This window comes from Lithobates pipiens, unplaced genomic scaffold (assembly GCF_037356315.1).
Source record: "Lithobates pipiens isolate NorthernLeopardFrog02 unplaced genomic scaffold, aLitPip1_a1.2 Scaffold_19, whole genome shotgun sequence".
NCBI lineage: Eukaryota > Metazoa > Chordata > Amphibia > Anura > Ranidae > Lithobates > Lithobates pipiens.
The window spans coordinates 173,003,876-173,026,827 of record NW_027507764.1 but is presented as its reverse complement, the minus strand read 5'-3'; the positions used below and the strand labels follow the sequence as shown (position 1 = coordinate 173,026,827).

Here is a 22,952-nt window from a genome sequence, read left to right as displayed (position 1 = left end):
TTGACTATTTAGCCATGAAATATTTTTCAGGTATAATCATAACTTTTTTTTTTATATTCGTATTTTACTGCCAGCGGATGTATATAGCAGCTCATTTATATTTAGCTCACTGACATTAGATATCTGCAGACATAACACTGTTCACTGAATGTGTTCAGAGCATAAAAATAACTTTCCATAGACAACACTGTGCCAACAATTCCAAATGGCAACAGAGAATCTCAGAAAAAATAGACAAATTCAAACATCAAAATATGTGCTGTAGTTGGAGTTCAGCTCTCGCTGGTGGCATAGAGTCAACAGTGTAACAGTGGCAAAACAAAAAAAATGGAGGATATATAAACCACAGCTTTAACATATAAAGCTTAAAGGGGTTGTAAAGGTATTTTTTATTTTTTTTTAAATAACAAACATGTCCACTGTGCAGCTTGTTTTGCACAGAGTGGCCCCGAACCTGCTCTTCTGGGGTCCCTCGGCGGCTGTCTCGGCTCCCTCCCCCGCAAGGACTTCTCACATTCATGCAAGCTCCCTCACATGGTGAGGAGCGCTTGCGGGGGTGCTCCCATGATACAGCCAGCTGCCATAGCTGCCCACTGTATCACTTGGCCCCGGCACCGCGTAATTGGATGTGATTGACAGCAGCACGAGCCAATGGCTGCGCTGCTTTTAATCCATCCACTGTAACCAATCAACAGCCACCAGGCTGAGGACGTCGGGGCGAGCGCGGGACTTTCGAGGGGTCAGGTAAGTAAAACGGGGTGGCTGGGGGGGCCGACATTGTCTGATGTTTTTTCACCTTAATGCATGTATGCATTAAGGTGACATTTTTTTTACCTTTACAACCCCTTTAATTCACAACACTTATACGATATGTTAGCTTCCTTTCTTATTTTATCACAGAATATTTTTTTTTTTCTAAAAATGTTCCATTAAAAAAGACATACAGTAAATATCATGGGAGGTGTGGAATTGCGTGTTTCCTAAAGATAAGGGTAATATATATATATGCTAATGGCAGTATCTCTTTAACATATCTGTATCTGTTGAGGCACAGACTGGCAGCTGGTCCCAGAAGTTTATGAAAACACAGTGGACCCAATGAGCAGAAAAACAGAGCATATTAGGTATGCCCAAGTTAGATTGATGACGACTTTCGGTTTTTCTTTGCATAACTATGGTGCCTCAGGTCTGCAAATGGTTAAGGACTGAAAACATGCAATATTCTAGGTGAATCAAGGTTTCTATATGTGTGAGTGCCTTTAACAAATGCTTTTATATTGTGAAAAAGTCATATTGTTTATACATTGCCTTGAAAAAGTATTCATACCCCTTGACATTTTCCACATTTAGTCATGTTGCAACCAAAAATGTAAATATATATTATTGGGATTTTATGTGATAGACCAACACAAAGTGGCACATAATTGTGAAGTGGTAGGAAAATGATAAAAGGTTTTGAATTTTTTTTACAAATAAATATCTGAAAAGTGTGGCGTGCATTTGTATTCAGTCTCCTTGAGGCCGGGTTCACACCGCTGCGATGCGGGAACGCCGCGAATCCGCGGCGTTTTCCCGCATCGCATTACTCCCGCCGGCAGTTCACACTGCCCTATGCGGACGGCTGGGAGTGTCAATGTTATGTTAATGACAGCCCCAGATCCGTCGGCATATCGCAGTGCGATCTGCCGACTCGCACAGGAATCGGATCGCATGGTGTGAACCCCCATGCGATCCGATTCTGTTGCGGACCCAAAAAAGGGTCCCGTGCGAGTTTGCTGCGGGAGCGCTGCGAATTCAGCCATACTATCTGTATGGCTGAACTCGCATTGCTACGGAGATCGGATGTGATTTGCTGTGCGAATCACATCCGGATCTCCCCCCGCAGCAGTGTGAACCCAGCCTTACTGTGATAACCCAACTAAAATCTAGTGGAACCAATTGCCTGCAGGAGTCAACTAATTAGTAAACAGAGTCCACCTGTGTGTAATTTAATCTTAGTATAAATACAGCTGTGCTGTGAAGCCCTCAGAGGTTGTTTTTTTTTTTTTTTTTTTTTAGAGAACCTTAGTGAACAACCAGCTTGATGAAGGCCATGGAACACACCAGACTGGTAAGGGATAAAGTTGTGGAGAAGCTTAAGTCAGGGTTAGGTTATAAAAAAAATCTCAAGCTTTGAACATCTCATGGAGCATTGTTCAATCCATCATCTGAAAATGGAAAGAGTATGGCACAACTGCAAACCTACCAAGACATGGCCGTCCACCTAAACTGACAGACCAGATAAGGAGAGCATTAATCAGAGAAGCAGCCAAGAGGCCCATGGGAACTCTAGAGGAGCTGCGGAGATCTACAGGTGGTAGAATCTGTCCACAAGACAACTATTAGTCATGCATTCCACAAATCTGGCCTTTAGGGAAGAGTGGCAAGAAGAAAGCCATTGTTGCAAAAAGCAATAAAAAGTCCAGTTTGCAGTTTGCGAGAAGCCATGTGGGGGACACAGCAAACATATGGATGAAGGTGCTCTGAAAATGTGGCCTCCCTCCAGAGGTGGTTTTGGCCAGCTGTGTAGATCGCTTTAAAAAAGGCCTGTATTCTTTCCTTAATGTACATAACTGGGTACTAACATTTATAGGTAAAGTTGATCCGGGGAATATCCGATTGCCTCTCGGGGGATCAGGAAGTTATTTCCCCTGCTGTAGTAAATTGGATCATGCTTTGCTGGGGGCTTTTGTCTTCCTCTGGATCAACTGTAGGTGAAGGATTGTGTTTATGAGATTGCATGATTTTTTTTTTTTTTTTTAATTGGTTGGACTAGATGGACTTGTGTCTCTTTTTGAATCCTGACTATGTAACTTTGCAAGATGAGACAAAAATGTAACTATTTGGTCTCATAGCAAAATGCCATGTGTGGTGGAAAACTAACACTGCACATCACCCTGAACACACCATCCCCATCGTGAAAAATTGTGCTGTCATCATGTCGTGGGGATGCTTTTCTTCAGCAGGGACAGGGAAGCTGGTCAGAGTTGATGGGAAGATGGATGGAGCCAAATACAGGGCAATGTTAGAAGAAAACCTGTTAGAGTCCGCAAAACATTTGACTGGGGTGGAGGTTAACCTTCCAGCAGGACAACAACCCTAAACATACAGATACAATGGAAATGCTTTAGATCAAAGCATATTCATGTGTTAGAACGGCCCAGTCAAAGTCCAGACTTAAATCCAATTGAGAATCTGTGGCAAGATTTTGAAAATTGCTGTTGACAGACCCGCTCAATCCAATCTGACAGAGCTTGAGCTATTTTGCAAAGATGAATGGGCAAAAAACGTCACTCTAGATGTGCAAAGCTGGTAGAGACGTCCCTAAAAAGACTTGCAGCTATAATTGCAGAGAAAGGTGGTTTTAACACAGTGTTGACTCAGGGGGGCTGAATACAAATGCACACCACACTTTTCACATATTTATTTGTAAAACATTTTGAAAACCATTTATCCTTTTCCTTCCACTTCACAATTATGTGTCACTTTGTAATGGTCTATCACATAAAATTCCAATAAAATACATTTATGTTTTTGGTTGTAACATGACAAAATGTGGAAAATTTGGGTATGAATACTTCATTACTACTGCATAATAAAGAAAATACAGCACCCTGACTTTTGGGCAAAGCACAGCACAAATGACATTCTACGGTCTAGTGAGAGCACTTCAATGACTCCCAATATTCTTATTGGACACAGTACAGGTAGGTTAGTAGGCATTATTCATGAGGTCCATGTAAAGTGATGCCCCTTGGTAACAAAGTGACACTAAGAGGTCCCCAGAGAAATGTTATAAATAGCAGGCTTGGTGTCTGGTTTTAGGCAGGGATCTTTCTATTAGACATTTAAAATGGCTGACATTAAGTGCCTTGCCATATTTCTGAAACATGTCTGAAATGATAAATTATACTTTAAAAGGGCCCCTCTCACCAACTTAAAAAAATGTAGATAAAGACACAGTTAAATGCCAGTTTGCCTTCCATATTTTTTCTTTTTACTTGCAATATGCCTGTCAGAGTGCTATTCAGAACAAAAAGGTGCTCAAAAGGAGTCAGAAGAATAAAGATGTGCAAGTGCTGAAGAAAAGACCTGGCATAATTGCCAATACTTTACATGGTCACGCTCGTTTGCTTACCTGCTGCTAAATGCCCTATATAAGGTCAGTGGCTGCACTTAGACTATGATCTTCAGTCACCAGTACTCCTATGTTTCTTGTATTATTGGATTACCCGTTACAGACCCGGCCTTTTCTTTGGACTTCTCTACCGCCTGTTCCCTGGTTTTGACCCCAGCTTGCTCTAAGGACTTTGCTTCTCTGGCTCTATTGTGTATGACCTTGGCTTGCTCCTAACTACCCTTCTGCATACTCCCTGGCTTGCCTTTCTGTGTATGACTTTGGCTCTTATCCTGACTACGCCTCTTCAGTCCTGTCCTGCCAGCCTGCTCCTTCTTCCTCGGGTGCCACCTTGCCTGTGGTCACTTCCCTGGTTCAGCTACACACCTGAGGTCCTGCCATCTGACCTGACAGACCACCTTACAGCAACCCAGTTCCTCTACGCTGCAAACCGCTTCCAGTGGATCTACCTAAACAGCACCCATGCTTCTTTGAGTCTAGCACTCCCTGTTCCCATCTTCAGGGGTGCTTGGCACTTAGCTGCAAGGGAAGCCCTGCCGTCAAATCGGTCTCAGACCAGGTATGTCACAGTGTTGAATTTGCTAAAAAAATTGACTCGTCTGCCTTTGATTTTAATCAGCACATTCAAGGCACGCTGATAGCCTGGATCTTCCGTTTACTGTTTTGTACATCAGGAATGTTGTTATTATTCTTGTAGCCTCTTACTCATTTATGAAAATTAGAATTTGTATGTTTTTGTGTGTGTAAATGCTTTTGTAATCGGTTTACTTTTGCAATCTCTGAACATTATTGAAAAAGAAAATGTGATTAATCTTTTTCCTAACACAGCCCCCTTCCTCCTTACACATCATAGCCCTCTCCTCTTCTGGTAGAGTCTAATTACTGTTTGCGCTGCCCAAGATCTTCCACACTGCCTTCACTCTGGTGGCAGAGTCTCTTTAAAATTTAAGGATGTAACTCTGAATCCCTGGTGGTGTTGAACTTCAAATCCCAGCACGTTTCAAGTGTCAAGTATTACATGTGTATTCCTGGCTAAGGGTGTATTGTCTAGAATATTCCTATGATAACCAGGATCAATACCATGTAAATGTACGGGTGCTCATGCAGGAATCCGACAATGCAGATTGGCCCAATCTTCCTGAAAAGCCGCTGTCACCAGCGAGAAAAAGTGTGAAAGCGGTGATCTATGAACACCATGCATAAATTTATTCTATACCGTTGTGTATTGAGTTCTAGGTGAATACTGCATGCTCCCAAGGTGTTCCTTGGAGGAGCTCGAACAGTGTAATTTTCAACTTTGACTTCAGTGGATCTTTAAAAGTAGAGATGAATTTTTCCAGCATGGTCTGCATAATGAAATCCTTTCATTCCTTATTCCTTGCAAATAATAAATGACTGAATATGATTAATTATGAGCAAACAAATCAATATTATCTACCCTGGCAAAAAAGAATTCTTCATGAGCATGACAGCCTCACTGCTTGAATCCAGTATAAATCTACTTGCCAAGACTGCTGATTTAAATGTATTACTATTTGCTTGCATTTATTAAAAGAGCAGCAAAAGCATAGGTTTGAAAAGGCACTTCGTTATTTGCCATTGAGAATTTTAACCACTTGTTGACTCGCTAGCATCAGGGCGATTTCAATGCGCAACAAATAATTTGACTGTCAACAAGTGATTAAATCTTTCAGTAGCACAGAGAATTAATCATCTGTGTAGCCCCTGCCAACGTAACCTGAACTTCTTCCAGCAACCCCAGTTATTAAATAGGCGGTTACAAACAAAGCACCTGTCAGCTGCCACATATATTGACCGAACCAACAAAGAAAAAACGACTGCTGTGCACCATTCATTGAAAATTTGATACATCCATTAATAAGCTGCCAAGCTCAGCTGTGGATTAGAAAATTGGATATTAAAATACATGCTTCCCAATTGACTAGCAACAAAGATTCTTGAAGATCTTGCCAAAAAGGACTAATTTTTTTTTAGTGACCGGTAACCATTTTAAAGGCCTGTTTAAATCAGTGCGCACCCGTTAAGGGTGTTGTCACAAAGAAACACTTAAATATAACTCTAGGTATGCACTGCCTGGTGTTGAAACACATGGGTGTTGATTTACTAAAACCGAAGAGTGCAAAATCCACAGGTCATGCAGGTGTGCATATTACGAAAAGTGTAGCGCTAAAAAGAAAATATTGTGCATAAATCTGTGAAAACTATATCACATCCACGTATATAGCCACATAGACTCACGTGATTCCTATAACTTATGTTACATTGATTGACAACAAAAAGTGTTATACCGCCAACATATAAAAGTGTACTTATATGTGTCCAAATATACACATAAATGAAAATAATCAGCATAAAAAAGAAAATCGTGAATAAAGAGTCCTTTTTAAAAAGAGAAATTCAAGTCCCACGTGCACGATTGAATATCAGATGAACCATCCAATCCTAGAAGTATGACATGCGAACACCCGTGTGCCAATACCACCACCTTAGCAGATGCAGGCTTACTGGATATTTCTGACCCAAAAGAATATATATTCCAAGGGTCATACACGCTTTTATGGTAACTGTAGGAAAATTAAACTCGCAGGTGCTGGAATGCCAAGATCAACAGAGACATTTCTTCAAAACACAAATGGATATAAACAGGTTCTCTCCAATCGCATAAAAGGCACAACTCCAAATGGTGAACATATAGAATGGAAAGATAAAGGCCAAATAGCGCAATTCCATTTAAAAATAAATTTATTAAAAAAAGGCAACAAACTCACATTTAAGTAGTTTATCAAGCGCTTTCAGTAAAAAATGGCGGCAGTGGAGTCCTCCCGATGCGTTTCGTCCTCATAGAGATCGCCTGGGGTGTCTATGAGGACGAAACGCAGAGCTCCAAGATTGGCAAAAAATCCCTCATTAGTACACCCCCTTACACAAAACACTAAACAGTTAATACAGTTGTAAAATTCCTTACCATTAACCGGTGCTAAAGAGGTTAATGTACCTGGTGGGAACAAGCCATTAGCCTCTTTGGTCTTGTATACACAGACATTAAGGCTGGGTTCACTCTGGTATGATCACAGACATTGCATGTAATTCGCACGGCATTTCTACGCACATCATATGCAATGTCAATTCAGCCATACAAACTGTATGTCTGAAATCGCATCTCATTCGCAGCAAAATGGTACATGACCCCTTTTTTTTGGTCCGCACTGGAATCGGGATCAGATTTCTGTACCATTTGACAGTTCACACTGCGATCTGTGAACCAATCTGGGGGCGTCATTAGCTTTACATCGACACCCGCAACGGTTCTCAGATGTCAGTGTAAACCACCTGTGATTCAGGTGCGATGTGGGGACCCACACAGGAATTGCAGGGTTTCCCACATCGCACCAGTATGAACCAAGCCTAAAAGAGTATGCTCTGTGTGTTTATTTATGATGCCTACCAAACACAACTCAAATTCTTGGCCAGAAGAAGAATAGGTGAGGTCGTACTTTGTGCTGCTTTCCGTTTCCAGAAACATTGCCTGATGCTGCAGTCTCCTTTGCTCTCATCCTTTACCCAGGTTTTTCCCTAATTGTAGAGCAGTTTAAAACCAGTCATACTATGGATTAAAGTGGTTGTAAATCCTTGCATATACCCAGTGAAGTGACAGGCCTCAAGTGATACACAGAGATGAAACAAATTCTCCTACTTTAGTTGCACCTGTTCATCTGCATTCTTCTCTTCTCTACATTCGTTCAAATTCCAAAGTCCGGAATTTGTAAGGCTTATCTGAGCTGTCAGAAATGGGGGGGGAGCTAAAATTACAGTCCGAAGAGCTCTGAGAGCTTACTGGAGGGGAAGGCTACACCTGTCTTCACATAAGAACAGAGCAGAGCCTGTCAATTTGCTGGAGGTCCCTCCAGTGTCTCCTTTTTTCTCTTGGCATCAGGAAAACGCGTTAGTAGTGACTCATGCTGATCACAGAGGAACAAGGCACCAGACAAAAATGACACAGTGCTCTTAATTGATACACACTATAGAGGGATATGCTTTTTTATATTTAATGTCTGAGGTTTGCAGCCACTTTAAGCCACATGGGCACTGGTTGAGCTTCTTCATGTAGTCAATGTGAGCCAATAAAAGGAGCAGGGAGAGGATTTGGAGAAGCAAAAAAGTGCAATCGGTCAATCAGTATTTACTGCCATTGCTGATCCTTCCTGAGAGTTAAAAAAAAAAAAAAAAAAAAAAAGACTATTGGGCATGACATATTTTTAACAACAATAACATATAACATGAGTTGTATGTATAACAAGAGCATGATAAAATATTAAACCACAGTAAAAGTGTCATTTTAATTTAAGTAAGCACCGAGAAAGAAAATTGGGTCAATTGAAATCATTTGTGCTGCTGATTAACCTTCTTGAAGACTTAAAATTCATTATAAAGCATGCTAAACTAACACACACAACCATTAGTAAGCCAAGCATCTGCTCCATCTCCATGGCTACGGTCCTCACACTGTCATCTTTCTATTTTTTTAGACAATGTCATATCAGGATAAGCAGCTTGATATGAAATATATCCAACCACAGCCTCAAAGGGTTTAGAGTAGTAGGCTTATTTGTGAATGTGGACAAAGGATTTCAAGAAGCAGAAGCTAATGCCGAAATGGAATACTCCAGTACAGGCAGAGAACATGAAATAGGCAGCTACATATTAGGTTACATTTGCTATATTATTCAATATAATGTATATACTATATGCCTCAATCTATAGTGCCTTGAAAAAAGTATGCATACCCCTCAAAAATTTCCACATTTTGTCAAGTTACAAGCAAAAACAAAAAAAAAGTATTATGTGATAGACCAACACAAAGTGGCACATAATTGTGAAGAGTAAGGAAAATGATAAATAGTTTTCATTTTTTTTTTTTACAAATAAATATCTGTAAAGCGTGGCGTGCATTTGTATTCAGCCCCCTTTACTCTGATACCCCTAACTAAAATCAAGTGGAACCAATTGCCTTCAGAAGTCACCTAATTTGTGAATCAAGTCCACCTGTGTATAGTTTATTCTCAGTATAAATACAGCTGTTCTGTGAAGGCCTCACAGGTTTGTTAAGAGAACCTTCGTGAACATACAGAATTGTGAAGGCCCAAGGAACACACCAGACAGGTCAGGGATAAAGTTGTGGAGAAGTTTAACCACTTTCAGACCGGACTATTTTGCTGGTAAATGACCAGAGGTCTTTTTACACTTTGGCACTGCGCTGCTTTAACTGGTAATTGCGCGGTCATGCAATGTTGTACCCAAACAAAATTTGCGTCCATTTCTTCCCACAAATAGAGCTTTCTTTTGATGGTATTTGATTGCCTCTGCGATTTTTATTTTTTGCGATATAAACGTAAAAAGACCGCAAATTTTGAAAAAAAATGATATTTTCTAATTTTGTTATTAGAAAAATCCAATAAACTCAATTTTAGTCATACATTTAGGCCAAAATGTATTCAGCCACATGTCTTTGGTAAAAAAAAAGTCAATAATTGTATATTTATTGGTTTGCGCAAAAGTTGTCACATCTACAAACTAAGGTACGTTTTCTGGAATTTACGCAGCTTTTAGTTTACGACTGCCTATCTCATTTCTTGAGGTGCTAAAATGGCAGGGCAGTACAAAACCCCCCCCAAATGACCCCATTTTGGAAAGTAGACCCCCTAAGGAAATTGATAAGAGGCATGTTGAGCCCATTGAATATTTTATTTTTTTGCCTCAAGCGATTGAATAATGACAAAAAAAATTTTTTTTTTTTTTTTTACACAAAGTTGTCACTAAATGATATATTGCTCACACATGCTATGGGCATATGTGAAATGACACCCCAAAATAAATTCTGCTGCTTCTCCTGAGTACGGGGATACCCCATATGTGGGACTTTTTGGGAGCCTAGCCGCGTACGGGGCCCCGAAAACCAAGCACCGCCTTCAGGCTTTCTAAGGGCGTAAATTTTTGAGTTCACTTCTCACTACCTATTACAGTTTTGAAGGCCATAAAATGCCAAGATGGCACAAAACCCCCACAAATGACCCCATTTTAGAAAGTAGATACCCCAAGCTATTTGCTGAGAGGCATGTTGAGTCCATGGAATATTTTATATTTTGCCACAAGTTGCGGGAAAATTACAAACTTTTTTTTTTGTTTTGTTTTTTCACAAAGTTGTCACTAAATGATATATTGCTCACGCATGCCATGGGCATATGTGAAATGACACCCCAAAATAAATTCTGCTGCTTCTCCTGAGTACGGGGATACCACATATGTGGGACTTTTTGGGAGCCTAGCCGCGTACGGGGCCCCGAAAACCAAGCACCGCCTTCAGGCTTTCTAAGGGCGTTACAGTTTTGAAGGCCACAAAAAGCCAAGATGGCACAAACCCCCCCCAAATGACCCCATTTTGGAAAGTAGACACCCCTAAATTTAGGGGTACACTAGTGAGACTAGGTAATAAATGGCGGGTGCCCTGAAACTATAAAAAAATAACTAACCAACCAGCGTCACCTGTAACAGTTATATGGTGATCACTGGTGAAAGGGTTAACTAGGGGGCAATCAGGGGGCTTTATGCGGTAGTATATGGGGGTCCCTGGCGCTATAAAAAGCTGCGGCGAACCTAAATACCTACCTGCCTAACTAGCGTCACCTGTGACACTAATACAGCGATCAGAAAAACGATCGCTTATTAGGCTGGGTTCACACTGGAGCGATGCGGGAACGCCACGAATGCGCGGCGGGTTCCCGCATCGCATGCCTCCCGGCGGCAGTTCACACTGCCCTATGCGAACTGCTGGGAGTGTCAGTGAAATGTTAATGACACCCCCAGATCAGTTCGCATATCGCAGTGCGATCTGCAAACTTGGATCGCATGGTGTGAACACCCATGCGATCCGATTCTGCTGCGGACCAAAAAAAGGGTCCCGTGCGAGTTTGCGGCGGGTGCGGCGGGTGCGACACGAATTCAGCCATACTATCTGTATAGCTGAACTCGAATCGCACAGAGATCGGATGTGATTTGCACTGCAGTGCGGTGCGAATCACATCCGTTCTCATAAACCGCTGCAATGTGAACCCAGCCTTAGTGACACTGGCGACGGGGGGTGATCACGGGGTTAAACCTTTATTGGGGGGGTTAGGGGGGTACCTTAGAACTAAAGGGGGCTAACCCTAACTGCCCTAACAGTTATTAGTCACAAATGACACCCGCCGGGTGATCAGGGGGTTAAACCTTTATTAGGTAATAAATGGCGGGTGCCCTGAAACTATAAAAAAATAACTAACCAACCAGCGTCACCTGTAACAGTTATATGGTGATCACTGGTGAAAGGGTTAACTAGGGGGCAATCAGGGGGCTTTATGCGGTAGTATATGGGGGTCCCTGGCGCTATAAAAAGCTGCGGCGAACCTAAATACCTACCTGCCTAATTAGCGTCACCTGTGACACTAATACAGCGATCAGAAAAATGATCGCTTATTAGGCTGGGTTCACACTGGAGCGATGCGGAAACGCCGCAAATCCGCGGCGGGTTCCCGCATCGCATGCCTCCCGGCGGCAGTTCACACTGCCCTATGCGGACTGCTGGGAGTGTCAGTGAAATGTTACTGACACCCCCAGATCAGTTCGCATATCGCAGTGCGATCTGCAAACTCGGATCGCATGGTGTGAACACCCATGCGATCCGATTCTGCTGCGGGCCAAAAAAAGGGTCCCGTGCGAATTTGCGGCGGGTGCGGCGAATGGCTGAACTCGAATCGCACAGAGATCGGATGTGATTTGCACTGCAGTGCGGTGCGAATCACATTCGTTCTCATAAACCACTGCAATGTGAACCCAGCCTTAGTGACACTGGCGACGGGGGGTGATCACGGGGTTAAACCTTTATTGGGGGGGTTAGGGGGGTACATTAGAACTAAAGGGGGCTAACCCTAACTGCCCTAACAGTTATTACAGTCACAAATGACACCAATGCAAAAAAAAAAAAAAAAAAAATGACATTGGTGTCACTGTGACTGGGGGGCAGGGGTAATTGGGGGGGTGATCGGGGGGGTGTGAGTGTGCCTGGCATGTTCTACTGTGTGTGTAGAGTGTTGGTGCAACTCACCGATCCGCTCTCCTCCGTGTCAGAACGAAAAATACCGACACGGAGGAGAGAATACATCACTTCCTCTCCTGTGTTTACATTACAGGAGAGGAAGTGATGTCACGGGGGATTCCTATTCGTCGGGAGCGATCGCGAGGGGGTGGCCATGAATGAATGGCCGCCCCCTCGTCCCGGATCGCTCCCGGACGAAAACCGACCGCCGCAGGCACCGGGCGGGGGCCCGATCGGGCCCCCGACCCGCGGGAGGCAAGGGACGTGTATGTACGCCCATATGCCTGCCCGTGCCATGCTGTCGACGTACATCGTCGTGCGGCGGTCGGCAACTGGTTAAAGCAGGGTTAGGTTACCAAAAAAAAAAATATCCAAAGCTTTAAAAACATCTCACGGAGCACTGTTCAATCCATCATCCGAAAATGGAAAGAGTATGGCACAACTGCAAGCCTACCAAGATATGGCCGTTCACCTAAATTGACAGGCCAGCAATGAGAGCATTAATCAGAGACGCAGCTAAGAAGCCCATGGTAACTCGGTAGAAACTGCAGAGATTCACAGCTCAGGTGGGAGAATCTGTCCACAGGACAACTAATAGTTGTGTACTCCACAAATCTGGCCTTTATGAAAGAGTGGCAAGAAGAAAGCCATTGTTAAAAGAAAGAAAGCCATAAGAAGTCCTGTTTGCAGTTTGCGAGAAGCCATGTGGGGGACACAGCAAACATGTGGAAGAGGGTGCTCTGATCAGATGAGACCAAAAATTGAACTTTTTGGTCTAAAAGCAAAAGGCTATGTGTGGCCGAAAACCAACACTGTACATCACCCTAAACACACCATCAAACATGGTGGTGGCAGCATCATGTTGTGGGGATGCTTTTCTTCAGCAGGGACAAGGAAGCTGGTCAGAGTTGATAAGAAGATGAATAGAGCCAAATAAAGGGCAATTTTAGACGAAAACCTGTAATGGCATGTACACACGACCGGTTTTCCCGTCGGAATTAACACTGAAGATTTTTCCAACGGAATTCTGCTGAAACTGTCTTGCGTACACACGATCACAACAAATTCCGACCACCAAGAACGCACTGACGTACAACACGTAGGACGGGACTAGAAAAAGGAAGTTCAATAGCCAGTAGCCAATAGCTTCCATCTCGTACTTGCTTCAGAGCATGTGTCGTCTTTGGTACGTCGGGTCGGAATAGCATACAGATGAGTGGTTTTCCTGATAGGAATTGGTTCGTCGGAAATATTTAGAACATGTTCCACTTCTAGGTCCATCAGAATTTTCGACGTAAAAAGTCCAATGGGGCATACACATGATCGGAATATACGATGAAAAGCTCCTGTCTGACTTTTTCTGTGGGATATTCTGCTCATGTGTATGCGGCATTAGAGTCTGCAAAAGACTTGAGACTGGGGTGAAGGTTCACCTTTGAGCAATGACCCTAAGCATAAAGCCAGAGCTACAATGGAATGGTTTAGATCAAAGCATTTTTATGTGTTATAATGACCCAGTCAAAAGTACAGACCTAAATCCAATTGAGAATCTGTGGCAATACTTGAAAATTGCTGTTCACAGACATTCTCCATTCAATCTGACAGAGCTTGAGCTACAATTTCACTCTCTAGATGTGCAAAGCTGGCAGAGACATACCCAAAAAGACTTGCAGCTGTAATTGCAGTGAAAGGTGGTTCTACAAAGTATTGACTCAGGGCGGCTGAATACAAATGCACACCACATATTTCAGTAATGCCCCGTACACACGACCAGACTTTTCAACATCAAAAGTCTGACAGAATGATTCCGGCAGACTATTCGAACGTGTGTGGGCTGCAGCGGACTTTTGATTTGCAAAAGTCTGACAGACTTTAGAAATGGAACATGTTTCAAATTTTTCCGACAGAACTCTGCCGGACCCAGAAATCCGCTCGTGTGTGTGCTAGTCTGACGGACTAAAACCGACGCTAGGGCAGCTATTGGCTACTGGCTATGAACTTCCTTATTCCAGTCCAGTCATACGTCATCACGTTCAAATCCGTCAGACTTTGGTGTGATTGTGTGTGGCCAAGTCCGTTCATTTGGAAAGTCCGTCAGAACTCCGTCGAAAGTCTGCCGGACTTAAGTCCTGGTCGTGTGTACGCGGCATTATTTATTTGTAAAAAGTTTTGCAAACCATTTATCCTTTTCCTTCCACCTAAGAAATATGTGCCACTTTGTGTTGGTCTATCACATAAAAATACAATGAATACATTTAGGTTTTTGGTTGTAATGTGAAAAAATTTGGAAAATTTAAATGGGTATGAATAATTTTTCAAGGCATTGTATTTATTTTTGGTACATAAACTTGCCTCTTTTTTTTAATACAGCATCTGAGATATGGTCCCTAGCAAAATAATAAACAAACTAGTGTATGCAACATTGTCCTTCTCTGTTCTTTTAATATTTTTTAACTACATTACAGAAAAATGTATTGAAAATCACAGCTCAAACATATGAAAGGTAAAAAAGAGATTGTGTATAGTACACTTTAATGCCCTAAGAGCACACTTGTCAAGGAATGTGTGAGCTGCCACTCAATACTTCTTAATGAGTGTTAGGCCTCATGCACACGAGATGCAGTTAAACGCGTGTTCAGAGGCAGTTGGACACTTTTTTCAACTGCTCCTGAACTCATTCAATGTTATCCTATGTATCCATGCACACAGTCTCGTTTTTTGCCGCTTTTATGCAGTTGCGTTTAACCTCATTTTATCAGAAGCAAAAAAATGGGTTCAGACGCAAAAGTTTCCACGTTTCAGACGCAAAACGTGGCAAAACGCGGCTACCGCGTTTTGCCGCGTTTTCGTTTATAAGCGTTTTTAAAGGTGACCTTTTTTTACATTAAAAATCTCAAAAATGATTGCAAATGATGAAAAACCATTAGAAAAATATTTTAAACAATTGCAATTGCAAGTGGACAATCCACAACTTGTGGCAAGTGACATGGCAGGTGGCAAGTGACGTGGCAAGTGGACAATCCACAACTTGTGGCAAGTGACATGGCAGGTTGCAAGTGATGTGGCAAGTGGACAATCCACAACTTGTGGCAAGTGACGTGGCAAGTGACCTGGCAGGTGACGTGGCAAGTGGAAAATCCACAACTTGTGGCAGGTGACTGGCATGTGATGTGGCAAGTGGACAATCCATAACTTGTTGCAGGTGACGTGGCAAGTGATGTGGCAAGTGGACAATCCACTTGTGGCAGGGGACGTGGCAAGTGACATGGCAAGTGGACAATCCAATTGTGGCAGGGGACGTGGCAAGTGTCGTGGCAAGTGGACAATCCACAACTTATGTCAGGTGACGTGGCAAGTGACGTGGCAAGTGGACAATCCACAACTTGTAGCAGGTGATGTGGCAAGTGATGTGGCAAGTGGACAATCCACTTGTGGCAGGTGACGTGGCAGGGGATGTGGCAAGTGACGTGGCAAATGGACAATCCACAACTTGTGGCAGGTGACATGGCAGGTGACGTGGAAAGTGATGTGGCAAGTGGACAATCCACAACTTGTGGCAGGTGATGTGGCTAGTGACGTGGCAAGTGGACAATCCACAACTTGTGGCAGGTGACGTGGAAAGTGGTGTGGCAAGTGGCCAATCCACAACTTGTGGCAGGTGATGTGGCTGGTGACGTGGCAAGTGGACAATCCACAACTTGTGGCAGGTGGCATGGCAGGTGACGTGGAAAGTGGACAATCCACATCTTGTGGCAGGTGACGTGGCAGGTGATGTGGAAAGTGACGTGGCAGGTGATGTGACAAGTGGACAATCCACATCTTGTGGCAAGTGATGTGGTAGCTGACGTGGCAAGTGGACAATCCAAAACTTGTGGCAGGTGACGTGGCAAGTGACGTGGCAGGTGACGTGGCAAGTGGACAATCCACAACTTGTGGCAGGTGACGTGGCAAGTGACGTGGCAGGTGATGTGGCAAGTCACGTGGCAAGTGGAAATCCACAACTTGTGGCAGGTGATGTGGCTGGTGACGTGGCAAGTGGACAATCCACAACTTGTGGCAGGTGGCATGGCAGGTGACATGGAAAGTGGACAATCCACATCTTGTGGCAAGTGACGTGGCAGGTGATGTGGCAAGTGACGTGGCAAGTGGACAATCCACAACTTGTGGCAGGTGATGTGGCAAGTGACGTGGCAGGTGATGTGGCAAGTGGACAATCCCCAACTTGTGGCAGGTGACGTGGCAAGTGATGTGGCAAGTGGACAATCCAAAACTTGTGTCAGGTGACGTGGCAAGTGACGTGGCAGGTGACGTGGCAAGTGGACAATCCACAACTTGTGGCAAGTGACGTGGCAAGTGGACAATCCACAACTTGTGGCAGGTGACGTGGCAAGTGACGTGGCAGGTGATGTGGCAAGTAGACAATCCACAACTTGTGGCAGGTGATGTGGCAAGTGACGTGGCAGGTGATGTGGCAAGTCTCGTGGCAAGTGGACAATCCACAACTTGTGGCAGGTGATGTGGCTGGTGACGTGGCAAGTGGACAATCCACGACTTGTGGCAGATGGCATTGCAGGTGACGTGGAAAGTGGACAATCCACATCTCGTGGCAAGTGACGTGGCAGGTGATGTGGCAAGTGACGTGGCAAGTGGACAATCCACAACTTGTGGCAGGTGATGTGGCAAGTGGACAATCCCCAACTTGTGGCAAGTGACATGGCAAGTGACGTGGCAAGTGGACAATCCAAAACTTGTGGCAGGTGACGTGGCAGGTGATGTGGCAAGTCACGTGGCAAGTGGACAATCCACAACTTGTGGCAGGTGACGTGGCAGTTGGACAATCCACAACTTGTGGCAGATGACGTGGTAAGTCACGTGGCAAGTCACGTGGCAAGTGGACAATCCACAACTTGTGGCAGGTGCCGTGGCAAGTGACACGCTAAATACAAGTACACTGCAGCTCTCACAGCTGCTGCTACTCACTCTGGTCTCACAAAATTGCTGAAATAGTTAATAATACTGTTTTTTGAGCTGGGGAGGGTCTATGATGTTAGCTTAACTAAACGCTTCTAGACGCAAACGCGGTAAAACGCCACTAAATCGTGGTAAAAATCGCGGCAAAACGCGCGTTTCTAAACGCCGGTTTCAGCTTTTAAAAACATGTGTCCAGCAGAGTTTGCATCTGCGTCTCGTGTGCATGAAGCCTTATGCTGCGTACACACGACCAGACTTTTTGACAGCAAAAGTCCGATGGAAAGAGACCGTCGGACAATTCGATCGTGTGTGGGCTCCATCGGACCTTTGCTTGCCAAAAATCCAGCGGACTTTAGAAATAGAACACGTTTAAAATGTTTCCAGTGGAACTCCACCGGACCAAGAAATCCCTTTGTGTGTATGCTAGTCCGATGCACAAAAACCAACGCTAGGGCAGCTATTGGCTACTGGCTATGAACTTCCTTATTCTAGTCCGGTCGTACGTCATCACGTTCGAATCCGTTGGACTTTAGTGTGATTGTGTGTGGCCAAGTCCGTTCATTTGGAAAGTCCGTGGGAACACAGCCGAAAGTCCGTCGGACCTAGTCCCTCGAAAAGTCTGGTCGTGTGTACGCGGCATTAGAGTAGATGTCAACCACAGCAGCCAAATTATTTTTCTTTTGATAGGTTTCTCTTATCCCTAATCTGTAGATTAAATGGGACAAGTTCATGGTCAACCTTAAAGCTAGTCTTTCTTTAAAGTAGAACTTATGGCATAGACTAACCAGACATGTTATAATGACGTGGGCCAAAATGAACCAAACAACTCCCCACTTTATGAGTGAGAACACAGTAGTCTTCCTACATAAACCCAAGTCTACAAAAGAAGTTTATGTGCACAGCATTGATGACAGCCAATTACAATGTATCACAAACAAACGGGTAGTATTTGAGTCAGCACTCACTGACAGCAAACAAGATGAATCAGCAATATAAATCTGAATATAAGCTCTAACAAAAGTCCATACAGTTCTTGGGCGTGAAGAGCTACAAAAAGAATCCCTGGTCAGATGGATCCACAGACAGGTTGGGGATGAGAAAAACGATCATTCACAGCCAGCTCCTCAGGCTGGAAAATGGGGATTTCCTCAAGACCGACAGAAGAACAGCAAAGGGAGGGTGCCAGGTGAGTATGTATGTATTAAAACAGTAATGACACTTTATTAGCAAACACTTACATCAATGTATCCTGTAAATCACATGCAGGGGTTGTGCGGTAAGCCACATGATGGTGGTTGTAAAGTGTTTATGTGTAATGGTGTTGAAAAAATAAAAGTTACGAATAATGTCTAATAAAGAGTATATAAATAATAATTAAAAATAAGCAAAGCTTTTCCGTCGCCCCCGCTTAATTCATGGTACACATCTGTGATATATTTTTTACAATGCCTGTTTTCTAAAGAATATACATACGTGTGCCACGGTTATTAGTTGTTGATGCTATGACGTAATATAATTGAATTTATTGGAATTTTATCCTATTTTACTGTTAAATGTAAAACTCAATAAAAATCGATATATAAAAAAAAACAAAACAAGCAAAGCTTTTCATTTTATCCCACCTCAGCACAACATATCAGATTTTTCCTGAGAAAATTCAAAAACAACAACTGCCTATATGCCACCGAAACAATTCAAATAATAAAAGGTAAAGCCCTTACTGTATGAGCAGTTACTTCGAGATGTACAGTAACTGGGCATAAAGGAAATATGGACAGAAGTCGTGGGGCACAATACTACTAAGTATGCATGAGCCCTTACTGCCCACAGACACGATACAATAAAAAGGTCAGGATCTCAACTCTTCCTACTAAATAACCAATTAAATAATTCATGGATGCCTACTTGCATGATTAGGCTTTTTATATATACTGTATGTCACTGCTTTTTGAAAAAGGCATGGTTTTTACACAAAGTTTTGTTCAGGTGAAATTGTCCCCTGAAGTCTCTGTGGAACATTTCTGGGAATTTTGATCTCCTGTTTCCCCTGCTGTGCTCATTGGTTCCTCCAGACAACTCCAATCTAACTATTGTGTCCTCTAGTGATAAAGGAAGTTTGAGGGAGGAACCATTGAGCACAGCGGGTGAAACAGGAGATCGACACTCCAAAAGTATCATTTTCTGCAGAAATTTTGGGAGGAATGCTTTATTTTGATCAGTTGCAGGGCATTTATTGACATAGTAAGTAAAGTTAAATTAAGACACCAGTCCAACCTGTGTGGGTATGTTCATGTCAAAAACATTTCCCATATCCCTGTATATTGCATTCACTAAAATGCTCATATAAAAAGGTCCCTCTTAAACAGGCCAGGATAAATAACCCCCAAACTGTTTGACGTGGCGTAACATAGTATAATCAGTACAAAATTGAAAAGTAGACAGAATCCAAAAAATATCAAGTAGTAGCTCAGAGAGACAAATAAAAATTTAAAATGTACTACAGTCCCATAGGACCAATCACAACAGTCACATATTAAGATAAAATTATAATATCCCAAAGGAGCGTGGAAAAAATAGAGGGGGGGCTGGGGGAGACATGGGGGGGTTACCCCAACCTACTTGTCAAGTGGAGGGAGGGGCGCATATCCAATCCACTCTAAAGGGATGTCCATGGCTGTCAAACCTTGAAGGATTTCCAGGGGCAACCACGACTAATGTAAGTCAGTCTGTAAAGAGGCAACTCAGCATTAATCATTGCTTCCCAGGACACCAAAGCAGGAGAGGGGGGAGGACCACTTACAGGGAATGACCTTCTTGGCATAAAATGATAAATAAGAAATCAATATTTTGCTATGATGGGACCTCTGAGCATCATCAGGGATCCCCAACAGGACCAGTTCTGGAGTCATAGGGATGAGAACTCAAGCCTAAGGTTAATGGTCTCAAATATCAAAAGGTGAAAAATCTTAGGGAGCTCACATGTGAAAGTAGGTACCCAACAGTCGGGCAGCGATGACAAATGAGCGTCTCTGTCTGGGTATATTGTTTGCAATCTCACTGGGGTAAAAATATAATGTAAAAACTTTATTTGTATTAATTTATCTCTAGAGGAGATTACCAACTTGGGACATTGCTCAAGACAGTCCTCCCAGTCTTCCCTTTCTAACATGCAGGGCAGATTAGAGGCAGGAAAAACTCTAGATGCCCCAAGGAGCAGCTGCAAAAACATCCAGTGTGCATGAGGCCTGCAGGTCAAAAAGTATTTTACTATCCACTCTAAAAATGTGATTTTCGCAAAATTGCAGTTTTAACATATTACAACATATTTGTCTATAAATACAAATAATTGTGCATTTAGCACTTAGTTTTAGCACACTCAAAATTAGATACTGCACACAATTGGAAATAATTCATATATATATATACCAGTTCAATGTAGCCTTAAAAAATATGTTGTTCCTGTACGAAGGCCGGTTTCTACACATATATACAGCAGCTCTTAGCCTGCTCATTGCTTAGCTTACACAAGTGTACGGTGTTTAAGTGACCATGGCAGCTCCATATTGACAACACATTTAAAAAGAATCCATCTTACTATGCCCAATCCAAAGCTGCTCAGGCGTTAGTGGGAATTGAAGCAGGCACATACATTTCCTTTGTGACAGAATACTCCATCATTTCTCCTCTGAGGATTATTACATGCTGCTCTCGCCATACTTCAGTATGATGTGTAATCTACACTGACAGTGAAAAAAGAAACATACCAGTTCCATACTAAGGTTCTTATACACACTATTTAACAAGAACAATTTTAGAGCTACAATATGGGAATGTAGGGACACTGGGCAAATAAGACATGTTGGATGTCCCTGCAATCATAAAAGAAGAATGGCCCCTATTTTCAATACAGCAGTACGAAATCTTTTACAGAAACTGCACCAGAATGTAAGGTTACCATAGCCGGAAAGAAGGATTATGATGTCTATAGTAATCTAGACAACGATGACATAATTTATAGTTTTCTATATATTTACACCTGTAGTTAGGGCAACTAAACTCCATTTCCATGTTTGTGTTATTAATGTGGTACTGTTTTTTCCTTTCTCAGAGAATATGTGCAGAAACTCCCCCTTTCTGAGTCACCCCTTTTCTCCACCCCTGTGAGCGCCATTCCATGGTTCCATGGTTCCACCTTCTATTACTGCCCTTTAAGAGAATACTGAACCAAGTATTATTTTGTGGTGATAAGCAATTTGTATGGACTTTGTTATTGATAACAAGAAAATAAGTAAAATAGATCCCCTGCAGCCATTAACAATAGTGCCCCCTCCAGCAACAGTAGATCACCCCAACAACAATGGACCATCTGACCCCCCCCAGCAACACTAAATCCCTTAGCAACAATAGGTCACCCCCACAGCAGATCTTCCCACAGCCAGCATAAATAGACTCTTCAGCAGCCAGCAATAGACCCATCCTTCAACAGTAGATCTCTCCCAGCAATAACTGACCCCCCCCCCCAGCAATATAAGACACACCCCTGGCAACAATAGGTCGCCCACCAGCAACAATAGACCCCCCCTGCAAAAATAGATCCTCTCCAGCTAAAATAGGTCCCCCATCAGCCAGCATCAATAGACCCTGCAGCACACCCCAGCACGTTCCTGCTGAAAAAAATAACAAAAAAAACAACAACTTGGTACTGTTATTGCATCACTAGTGCAGTGTCTAGCAAAATTCTACCTCCAAAGGGATGACTGGTAACCCATGTAAAAATGTGTAAGGCTCATACACACTTTACAATCTGCCTGTACAATCAACCTGTAGATTTACCAAAACTATGTAATATGAGGTCCTACCTACACTATACAATGAATGTTTCCAATCAGGGAGGCTCTTGTACTACATCTTTGGTGGTAGATCTAAAGGAGATTGTACAATCAAATTAGAACATAACGTGTGGTAAGCCTTAAACGTGTGCAACATAATAACGTGGTAAAGTGCTGCGCAAACTGTTACTATATAAATCCTGCATAATAATAATAATGCACATCTAAGGCACACCACACTGCAACTGCACAACATGAAACATGCACTATATGTATGTAAAAATAAAGATAATTGAAAACTCAGAAGTACCTCTAAAACAACGACTGTCAGAAAGGGGTCCAGGTTCCAATTTTGAAGCATTGCTTGGACTTGTGGAGACATACCAAGAAGAGCACAGTTGGTGACTACTGCGATAACACCCATAGTTTCAAACGCCAACTAAAAGGAAACAAATGACAAATACTGTCTAATATTACTTCCAGTTATCATGCATATTGACAGCAAAACGGTCCCCTGCCTCATCCTACAACACAATGCATGGGGCCTGTACAACCTACCAGCTGATCTGTGTGTTGTCGTGTGAGAAATATGCATATGGTTTTGCAAAAATGGTCATTCTGTGGATTTTGTTCTAGAACTTAAATGTACAGTGCTACAAATTGTTTTTCAATTTTTTTGAATGGCCTATGGATGGCGCTGCTGTTCAAAGGTTTTGGGAATAAAACTTTTTATTGGCTAACATAAATGTACTCTAGGACCATGATTAATATAACAAATTTGCATTTAATGCGTAAGGAAAACATAGTTAAATGTATACTGAGCTGT

The 22,952-nt window shown here is 42.7% G+C and overlaps 1 protein-coding gene across 1 annotated transcript in view; it reads right to left on the bottom strand.

Annotated features, from left to right (window-relative positions):
* Positions 1-22,952, bottom strand: part of ANO10 (anoctamin 10) — a 134,064-nt gene that overhangs the window by 56,751 nt on the left and 54,361 nt on the right. The window contains exon 11 of the mRNA XM_077491475.1: positions 22,437-22,565. Coding sequence (XP_077347601.1) covers positions 22,437-22,565 — 129 coding nt within the window. The remainder of the gene's footprint in view (positions 1-22,436; positions 22,566-22,952) is intronic.